Here is an 11,672-nt window from a genome sequence, read left to right on the forward strand (position 1 = left end):
AACAACAGACACACAAACCAATCTCATTTACGTTTTTTTATATAAGTACATATCTACATAGACGTTTCCTTTACGAATGCAAACATTTACACATACAAACACGTTTACACACACATACAAACACGTTCACATACACACATACAAACACACACACACACACTTAAAAACACACAAACACACACATACAAACAAACACACGAACACACACACATAAAAATAGTTTCTTTCACACACAACAAAGTCACAAATATCAGCGACACGTTTAGATAGAGTAGATAGAGGTTTTAAATGCCAAATATGGGAATTGTATTTATAATTTCAATTTCAGCTTCAACATTGAAAGGAAATGAGCTAGCTAACTGAAAATTGAAAATGATTAAAAATTTGATCTGTCATTGAGTTACTCTATGAAAATAAAATAATAAAAACTATTTAGCAAAAATATCTAGAAATATAAATTAGTTGTCAATTTAACGACAACATACATAGACTATAATGGCGATAAGAAAAAATACAATACCAATAATTTGTAATAAAGTTAACACAAACAAAGAATAATTAACAAAATTGTAAGCAGAGAAAACTAAACATAGTTATAAATAAGAATAATAAACATAAATATAGACCAGGAATAATAAACATAATTATAAACAAATAATAATAAATTTAATTACGGACAAAATAATAACAAACCTAATTGCAAACAAAGAATATTGAACAAAATTATGAACAAAAAACAAAGACAAAAAAGTAAACATCTGCATAAACATGAACGTACTAATGACGTCATTGAAGGAGGAGTTTCGCCATAAACATGACGTTGAAATACCTGAGCTAAGGTTTTAATTGTAAAGATTTATACTCTCATCAAACTAACATTTATCGTTATCATCACCATGACTATCATCATCATCGTCGTCATCGTCATCATCATCATCATCATCATCGTCATAATCATCATCGTCATCATTATCATCATCGTCATCGTCATCCTCGTCATAATCATCATCATCATCATCATCATCATCATCGTCATCATTTGAAAGCCATCGTGGTTAGAACGGTCATCATGGTCATTTTCAGTATTACATAACTAAATATATATGTGATGTATACGGTGATGTAATGGTGTAATGGTTAAGGGGCCTGATCCGACTGCTGCAGAAACCAGGTTCGATTTTAGAATGATCCCAGCCTATCACATGCAATGCAATGTTTGTGTGTCTAATGCGTGGATTTACCGTGTGTGTGTGTGTGTGCGTGTGGTGTGTACATGTATGTGTGTGTATGTGTTTATGGTGTTGTATGTGTGTTATTAGCTTGTGAAAACAGAATAATGATTGAATAAAACGAAAAAAAAATCATCCATTTATGAAATATTTGCCATATTCAAGTAGTATAATCTTTATTTATACATTTAATTATGAAAATAATCATGACAATTATATATATATATATATATATATATATAGTCAAGTGGTATACATTATAACGCATTTAAGCTTTATGAATGTGCCTAATTAGCAGCTCTTTATACAATGACTGATGTTAAGGGTTTAGTAACTCTGGTGATTTGAGACGTGGAACAAACTTAACGTACGGTATGTTGTAGGTATGTATGTATGTATGTATGTATGTATGTATGTATGTATGTATGTATGTATGTATGTATGTATGTATGTATGTATGTATGTATGTATGTATGTATGTATGTATGTATGTATGTATGTATGTATGTATGTATGTATGTATGTATGTATGTATGTATGTATGTATGTATGTATGTATGTATGTATGTATGTATGTATGTATGTATGTATGTATGTATGTATGTATGTATGTATGTATGTATGTATGTATGTATGTATGTATGTATGTATGTATGTATGTATGTATGTATGTATGTATGTATGTATGTATGTATGTATGTATGTATGTATGTATGTATGTATGTATGTATGTATGTATGTATGTATGTATGTATGTATGTATGTATGTATGTATGTATGTATGTATGTATGTATGTATGTATGTATGTATGTATGTTAAAACCAAATCGTGATGAATGACACCAAACAGTCAAACATCTGATTAAAAGGGTTTAATGTATCGTTAGTCTCACCCGTCGGCGTTTAAATTAATATTTTCCGACACACAAACACGCAAAAATCGCTGCAACAAACACGAGATGTGGTTTATTGCAAAAAAGAACTCTCTGTTGTCACCTGACCGAACACCAATCATTTTACACAATGTCTTAATAAATTTTGAAGTATTGGGGTCCATGGGTCCAAGGACCTCGATACATATAGGAAGGCAGGGCGTGTTCATATTTTTTAATTTTTTCGTCCGATGCCTTGATTGCAGCCAAACCACATTCTTTGCTGGTAAGGTGAACGTAGCGCTCGGCCAAGGTACCAGGAACCGTAACATCCCAAGCCAAACATTTACCGGCTCTCCAGGGAGTAAGAGTACAACCGTCTGGTCGCTTGCCATCTTGCACTGAAATGCCAGATGGTTCCTTTAAAACAGGAATAGAAGCTTTAGAAAAAAGCCGGCAAATGTAATCATTCAAAGCAGAATGACGAAGTTGACGGCCTCCACCTAAACGGCAAACCAAACCATGATGACCAAATTCGTCCGCCTCCGCGCCGCAACGACACAGATATTTATTTTGTATACTTAGGCCAAGTCTGAAATCAACGGCAAATCTAACAGACTCGTCATCGAGTCTGGTGCTTACGGAAGTGTTGGGCCACGACCTCAACCAACCACAACTAACATCACTAGTTGCAGCCAATGAGCGGGCGGAGGAAGAAGCACCGACACCAGAAGACAGAAGTTCATGAAAAGTCTTCTTATATTGCTCATCTAAAATTTGAGCTTGTGAAGGGCTTTCAGGTGTGGTCGGCAGTGGTGGGATATCACAGCAACAACAAAATCGGCAAAGCAAGGCGGACTGGAGGTCAAGGGTGGCAGCGGCAGAAGATTTATAAACGATTGGTGCCAACTGAACCACACTGAGTAACTCCAGACCACCATACCGCACCGGCAGCTGAGCCTGGGACCAGCCACTGTCAGTCAAATGAACATTGCAAATGGGTGACAAGGCAGTACACAAAACATCATCAAATTTGCCCAACAACGATGGGTTAATGTAGCTGGATGTACGAAGAAAATACATCACTTTGGGCAAACTGAGGGCGCTTCGGACAATAGTCAGGGCGTCGTGGACGGAAAGATGAGACACTCGGTCGAGGGCGAACTTAAGTTCTGAAAACAAACCCAGTCCACCCATATTTACCGGTAATATAGCCTGCTTCCAACCTTTATCATCAAAAAACACATTAAATATCTTCTGAAAACCCATGCGTAGTTCGTTGTTTAATTCATCTGACTTTTGTTGAGACGGGCCAGGAGATGTACGTAAAAAGTATGACAGCCTTGGAATGAATGCTGCCTGCGTCAACAAGACAAGGGCGTCATGCTTGCCAATCTCCGTCATCATTGACATAATATGTTTAAAATCCTCCAGCTTTTTAGCCCAAAAATTATCATGGCGTTTTCCTTTACAAACTATCGAACCCAAAAATTCTAGGCCATTCATCTCAATTCTTTTAATATTTGATTGGGCGAGAGATAAAGCTGTTGAATTTGTAGCGATTTCGCATTTTTTTAAATTCAACTTGAGACCATATTCACGACCATTACTGTTGATCAATTCCACATCATCCATTAGGTCCTTTACACATCCCCCCAACGCAATATCGTCCAAGTATGCGACAACAAATTTAGATCGAAATGCCTTTACCAGTGGGTCGATCGACAGCAAAAAGAGCAACGGTCCCAAAGGATCCCCTTGTTGCACACCTTCTGATGAAAATATGATGCTGTTACCAAGTGACAGGAATGAATCAGCATCGTACGCCAACCAGCAAAAATTGAAAATTTCTGGGAGCCGAGATTTGATGCATTGAAGCATATGGTCACGACGAATCGAATTGAAAGCATTTGAAAAATCAAGTTTTTAGAAAGCCTTCATCTTCCTTCATATTATTGACGAATCGCCTGACAGCGTGTATCGCTCCTTCTGCTCCACCGCTAATCCCGACACCGACCTGCTGAGGCTGGAGAATTGGACCCACCCTGTCCTTGATGACCAATAACGCACATTTTGCAGCCCAGCGTCTCCATACACATCCAATGGCAATAGGTCTGACACCACCATCCTTCTTTGACAAGGCCACCAATCCCGCCAAACAAGTATGGAACTACCTCGGGTGGACAAACGCCACTCAACAGCAGATTGATAAAACCGGTCACAGCACTGATAAGTTCTGCTGTTTCTATTTTATCATGCGTTAAATCCCTTAAATGCTGTGGGGTTAGGCCATCTCTACCTCCTGAGGTTCCTTTTGGAAACTGCCTCAAGCACAACATAATTTGTTGGGGATTAACTGTAACGCTTGACGATTCTTTGTTGGGACTTGGTTTTCTGTCTAACGGAGCGGGAGGATGTTTGTTCTTTAGGGAGTTGATAGTGTTTGTCGAATCTGGAGCCATCGTATCCGTCGATGCTAAAATCCTCATAGCATGTCTCACGTTTCCCTGTTCTATTTTGCATTTGACTAAAGCACTAAGCTTTGGTTTACGAACCCTTTCATCTTGCCCCTTTATAATTGGTTCGACAGATTTCATCAACTCTTCCAATGAGCCCTCTCCAAAAGCATCTAATCTGCTATTAATTTTTGCGCTGATGTTTTTTTTCTCTCCACCTCGAAGATCCTTTCGGAGAATCAAGCGGGGAATGAATAGCAACCTGAATGGCATTTGATGGGTTATCACAGATGTTTTTCAAAATATCCTTCTACATCCGGCCAAACTTACCACGTGATTGCTTGGGCACATGGTCAACTAACCGACAGCCCGATAATTTTTCAAAAAAATTTTTCAGCCAGTGACGATTTACTCTTCATATCGACAGCGGTATCAAGGACCCTTGAGTCTTCACTCGTCTTTGAGATGTTGGCGTTGACGACATTGAGCGACCTTCGTTTTCTGCTCGAAGGTGGGTGCTTCAAAGATCCCGGAAGTATGTATGTATGTATGTATGTATGTATGTATGTATGTATGTATGTATGTATGTATGTATGCATGCATGTATGTATGTATGTATGTATGTATGTATGTATGTATGTATGTATGTATGTATGTATGTATGTATGCATGCATGTATGTATGTATGTATGTATGTATGTATGTATGTATGTATGTATGTATGTATGTATGTATGTATGTATGTATGTATGTATGTATGTATGTATGTTTGTATGTATGTTAAAACCAAAACATGATGAGTGACACTGAACCGTCAAACATGTATGTATGTATGTATGTTTGTATGTAAGTAAGTACGTATGTGTGTGTGTAGTTTGTATGCGTTTTTGTATGTTTTTACAATATTCTAAAAATTTTATCGAATGTTTGGCGTTAATATGTTTGTAGTTCGTTTTTTCGATTTCTCTCACTAAAGTTTTTTGGAGAACGTTTAGTTTATTAAAATTTAAAATAAACTTATTTTCCGAATTCATGGAAAATTAAAAACTAACATCGTAAATAAAGACAAAGAAGAATATGATGCTATCGATGAAGAAAAGGAAACCAACAAAGATGGACCAGCCAAAAAAGAAATCTGACACCTAATTTCCATCTAAGTTCACTTTGACAAAGTGAATATTTCCCTATGTGAACTAAATTGCACTGATGATGATTATTTGCAGCATGAATTCGGAAAATAGGTTAATTTGAATTTAAATAAACTAAACGTCTTCCCAAAAAATTTTAGTGATAAAAATCGAAAAAACGAACCACAAACATATTAACGCCAAACACTCGGTAGAATTTATAGGATATTGTAAAATTATGGTCTATTACCACCGTTTTTGTGTGTGTATATGTTTGCGTATGATTGTAAACATTATTTCTCTAACGTAATACACAAAGTGGATGTGTGTGTATGTGTATACATCTGTACATCGAGATACAATACAAACACACACATACATGAGCGTACATACATCGTCATACTCAGCCACTTATACGCAAATACACACACACACACGTACGTGTATTTTATCAGAATAAACATTTGCTACAATGGTTGCTGAATCAATGATATGAACATTAGCAAAACATACGCACACACACGCAAGCAGACAGACAGACAGACACCACACTGACTCCATACCACACACACACACACACACACACACACACACACACACACACACACACACACACACACACACTTGATAATCTATCCAGAGCAAATGCTTACTGCAGAATCAGTTCCTCTACAGCCAGAGACTTCCATATTTCCACCTGAGTTAATGTGCAAACATAATTTGCATAAAAAATTACTACTACTACTACTACTGCTGCTACTACTACTACTACTGCTAATAGTAATAAAAATAATATTTGTAATATTACCAGTACGATCAATCAATCAATCAATCAACTACTATTATTACTACAACTACTACAAATAAGAATAATAATATAAATAATAATAAAAATAATAAAAATAATAATATGAATAGTAATGAAAATAATATAAATAATAATGATGATGATGATACAAATGTTTCAACACATGCAAACGAACATACATACATCTACACGCGTTAATGATCGTGATTGCCTCCTGAAGAGAGTGCATGGTTTGGAGCCAATGATTTTTCAGTTAAAACGACATTTAATTTGTTTGCGAACTTGAAAAGTTGATAACTTTAAAAAAGTTCTTTCCAAAGTTCCGTGGTTTCAACAAAACGAAAACTACCTATGCGATTACTTTCAAACGACAAAGGCATTGCAAGTAAATATCTGCAGAGGAGGATTGTATTTTTACAAAAAGAATTACAATCTCTTTAGCTTATGTTTGTTCACACCATGACTATTTATTTTTTTAATGCCACAATAACTATTCAAATAAACAATTTCAATTATAAATTTTGTGAAATTATGTGAAATTTGAACTTCGGTAGGGGTCAATCTCAATGAACCACCCCGGGCAACGCTCCATAGGATCCGTAGATTACTTCAGAGTTCAAAGTTCAGACAAATAAGATTTTCTGTAACTCTTATCAAAGACTAATTTAGGTGCATCACATATTATTTTTCAGAATCTCGTTAAATTTTGATAAATTTAAAAAAATTTTGACATTTAAAACCTAACGAGTAGTTTTTTAAGTTTATATAAAGATACTAAACTCTACTTGGAATTGATTCTTTGGTTTAGTTTTATAGAAATACGTGGTCTGAAATTTGTTCCTGAACGTTGCTAAACTTGTTCCACATGAGTCACTTGGTGCGAATTATAAAACTTCTTTCATGCTAACAAATGCTTAGGTATATATGTTTTAACTTTTTAAGATCATTTGGTGCAAATGATGCTAACAAAATGTTTAAGTACATAGGTTTAAATCTGTTGAGATGGTTTAGTTACAGATATTTTTGTACCCACTTTTACATATTTACAAACTTTACAAACCTCCACTTTGTAATTATCAGTACTTATCAGAGATACCAACAAGAGCAAAGACATAGTGCATTTAAGTACACGTAAGACCGCACATCACACACAAATAGCATGTGACAGGTGAGGATCTTCGTGTGATCGAATCCGACCACTGCACTACCAGCTACAGACATCTTACATGTTGTGCCAGTCATTTGGGTATCAAATTGTTTATTGATTGATTGCTGTACTGTGAACGGTCTATATTGATGTTATCTTCAACCGTCTGAGTTGGAGAGAGAGAGAAAGAGAGAGAGAGAGAGAGAGAAAATGAGAGAGAGAAAGAAAGAGAGAGAAAGGGAGACATAGAATTTTATAATTTAAAAGAAATTTCTCCTGAATAGGTTTTCCTATTGATAAAACACATTTTCTTACTTGCGCTTTTTTCACAGAACATATGAGATCTTTTTACATATTTTCTCTGATGTTTTATAGAAGAGAGTGAAAAATTCTCGGCATAGGTATTGGATTTATAATAATTTTTCAATGACGATATTATTTGAAATTTGAAAAAATTTTAATGTATCAACTGTTTTATATCTCTATGTGTTTATCTTGATGAGTGTGCCAGTGTCTCTTTGTGTGTCTGTTTGTGTATGTTTGTGTATGTCTGTTTGTGTATTTGTATTTGTATATGTATGTGTGGGTGTATGTGTATCTGCATGTGTGTGTGCGTGCGTTTTGGAGTGTGTATGTGTATTGGTATATGCATATGTGGGTGTATGTGTATATGTATGTGCTTGTACATGTGTGTGTACGTATGTGTGTGTGTGTGTGCGTGGGTTTTATTTTCAAGCCAAGAAAACATTTTATCAGAAGTATTTAAATACGCGTTTGCGTATTCTGTTTGCTTGTTTGCGAAAACCTGCGATTGTGTTTGCGTGCTGGCGGACATTAGCATAAGAGCATTAGTTCTCAAAGAGTTTCTGTGTGTTTCGTAACGAGAGTAATCACGGTCTAAAGTACAAACGTTCACACACACACACACACCACACACACACACACACACACACACTCCATGCACACCCCAAACAATCACGTACGATACGCATACACACGTACCCCACCACACACAAACATAAACACACCACACACACCACACACACAAACATTCCATACACCACACACACCCCACACACACAAACACGCACGCACCACACACACACACACGCACGCACCACACACACACACACACGCACACTTTCAACAAAACTGTTGCTACATATAATCAACAAAAACTAAAAAAACAACAACATGTGACATGAATACCATAGCAATCTCAATTTAAGAAAATTCAACGCCATCAACTATAAATAGGATCATCAACTATATTGTTGCCAACATTAACAATTCCAACAACAACAACAACAACAACAACAACATCAACAACAACAACAGTAGCAACAACAACGTCAACAACAACAACAGTAGCAACAACAAAAACGTCATTCCTGACATCAGTAGCAGAAACGGCAGCTGTAATTACATCTAACCTAGAGATAAAAATGACACAAAAGTCATCCGCCTGTTAATGCTTCTCAAACTGTTCATCCATTCCATTCGAAACAACGTCACAATTTTATAATATTAATAATATTATAATATTAATATTAATGTTCTTTATATTATAATATTAATATTAATTAATTAATAATAATTTTATAATTTTATTAGTTTCATTTTTGTTGTTGTTGTTCTTATTATTGTGTGGTCGTTAACGATTTGTTTTTCCTCAAATAGTTTCATTTCGTCATCAAGGATGATGCAAATTGTTTCGCCAACGTAATTTTCGCGTCCCCCGTGACGTCATTATACGTTGTGACGTCACTAGCGTCAGTATCATCATCATCATCATCATCATCATCATCATCATCATCATCATCATCATCATCATCATCGCAATCGCGCATAATATCGTTACTTTCATTGTTGCAGCTCTTAGATTGTCGTCATCATCGTCATCATCATTAGCGTCGTCATTATCACCACCGAATTTGACATTCCCATCATCATCATCATTATCATCATTATCATCTTTGCCATCATCATCATCATCATCGTCGTCGTCGTCGTCGTCGTCCTCATCATTGTTGTGTTGTTCTTGTGTTCATCGTCGTCACCACAACAAAACGCAACTTTCAAAACTTCCACAGTACCATTACAACTACTACCACAACTGCCACTACTTCTACTACTTTCAATGTCGCTGCTACTGCTATAACTGCTACTGCACCGACCACACCAACGACAACAATCTAAATACATAAAACATTTGTGGACAGAACCTGTTTATTCCTCAACATAATTGGTTTTGAGGCATCCAAACAGCTCGAAGGATATGAGCAATCAAATGTTGCCTGATGTTGCAGGCGATGTTGCTGCAACTTTTGTTGACGACGTTGCTGCTTATGTTGCGATTGTTGCTGAAACAGTTGCTGTTGTTGTTGTTGTTTGTACTTTGAAGTTTTAACATGTTTCGTCGGACTGCTTGGTTGAGTCGTTTCTGAAGTTGTTGCTGCTGTTGTGGCTGTTGTAGCCGATGATTTTGTTGTGGTTGTTGTAGTTGCTGCTGCAGCGCTGTCGTTATCAGGGTCGTTTTTTAGTAATGTTTTTGTCTCTTCCTCATCTTCGAACGTAACCTGATGATGTCTGCTCGATTTTTTCAGCTTATTTCGCACATCTCTGTTTTTGAAGCTTCCGCTAATGACGTCATCGTTGTCGGCAACTCGTGACGTGAAGTAATGTTTGTTGCGTTGAAAATTAAGCGGTGTCGTTGTCGACGACGATGTTGGCGAAGACGATGACGTCATCGTTGTTGAGTGTACGTCCGTGCTGAATGATTTACTGAGTCCGTGGGCTTTCCGAGTTTTTTGCTCTTTAGTTTCAGCCATGTTGTTTGTTGTTGTTGTTTGTGTGTAGTTGTTAGTGTTGATATCACAAGTTAATTACGCTTGTACGAGAAGATAAATGAAATGTAAAGTTCATATTCTCTGATATCATTGTCGTTCAACTATTACTGGTCTTAGTTGAATTTTGATTTTAAGTTTATTTTTATATTTTTTCCTGAATCAACCCTCAATTGTTGTGATGATGTTGTAACTTTATATTCTCATACACTTCTTTTTGCCATTCAAAATATTCACCCACAGTTTTTTGTACTTCTAGTGGGGCTATAATTTGTTGGAAAAACATTAACAGTATTTTAGATCGGTGATGCTGCAGATGTTGATGTTTTATATTTATTTTTTTTGATAATTTAAAAAAAAGACTTTGTTACCTTAATTCATTGGTTGGATTTACCGAATTCATTTAGAAAATGAATTTGATATGATGCAGAATCAACATTTCAATAATTGTTACAGATTTTTAAATAATAAATGTTTATTGTGTGATAACAATTTGTAAAAATTGGGTTAAAAGTTTAAGAAAAAAAAAATTTTTCGTAACAAACTTTTATGCTTTGGAGATTGCTCTGGTGGTTTCCAATAGATAGAGAGTCCGATGAATATGAACTTGCCTCAGTGCACACGTAACAATGATCATGAAATCTACAACTTTTAATTTTTTTTATAGAATAAAAGTTTTTTTTATTTTTTGTATTCATTTTGTTTTTTTAAATCAAACTAAACGAAACGAAATTGTATCCAGCAACATAGATTTTTATACAAATAAATATTACAAGCTTGCCCAGTGTAAATTATTTTACAGATTCTTCAACTCTGATGGACATCCAAGACACAGAATACACAAAAATATCTTTTTATTTATACATTTGCTATACAAATAATAGGATTGGTTGTTGAAAATAAGTTAAAGTTAAATGAGAAGGAACAAGATTGGATGTTGAGAGACAACAGAATGCATGTGAATGCATGGCTGAAAAGAGTAAAAAAGAGCTGAAGGAAATATATAAATTTCGGTATTTTCAAAGTTGGCTTGCAAAACATGGACCTTTTCTTTCACTCTCTCTTTCCCTTTCTCTCTCTCTCTTTCTCTCTCTCTCTTTCTCTCTCTTTTAATCTCGCTTTCTCCCTCGTTTTTGGTTTTTGTTACCTCTCTCTAATATACGAACGACAACATAAGTATGCATTAT

At 35.6% G+C, this 11,672-nt stretch overlaps 2 protein-coding genes across 2 annotated transcripts; both read right to left on the minus strand.

The window, feature by feature from the left end:
* Window positions 1-2,257: 2,257 nt before the first annotated feature.
* Window positions 2,258-7,734, minus strand: HELRODRAFT_183378 (hypothetical protein; the record flags this gene model as incomplete). Its single annotated transcript, XM_009012408.1, has 6 exons — window positions 2,258-2,521; window positions 3,188-3,535; window positions 4,276-4,819; window positions 4,963-5,075; window positions 6,338-6,381; window positions 7,593-7,734. 6 exons carry the CDS (start codon window positions 7,732-7,734, stop codon window positions 2,258-2,260), a joined length of 1,455 nt encoding a protein of 484 aa, XP_009010656.1.
* Window positions 7,735-9,875: 2,141 nt separating this feature from the next.
* HELRODRAFT_183379 (hypothetical protein) lies at window positions 9,876-10,470 on the minus strand (the record flags this gene model as incomplete). Its single annotated transcript, XM_009012409.1, has 3 exons — window positions 9,876-10,014; window positions 10,065-10,156; window positions 10,219-10,470. The coding sequence occupies 3 exons, from the start codon at window positions 10,468-10,470 to the stop codon at window positions 9,876-9,878; spliced, it is 483 nt and encodes a 160-aa protein (XP_009010657.1).
* Window positions 10,471-11,672: the final 1,202 nt, after the last annotated feature.

Source organism: Helobdella robusta, assembly GCF_000326865.2.
Source record: "Helobdella robusta unplaced genomic scaffold HELROscaffold_105, whole genome shotgun sequence".
Taxonomy (NCBI): domain Eukaryota; kingdom Metazoa; phylum Annelida; class Clitellata; order Rhynchobdellida; family Glossiphoniidae; genus Helobdella; species Helobdella robusta.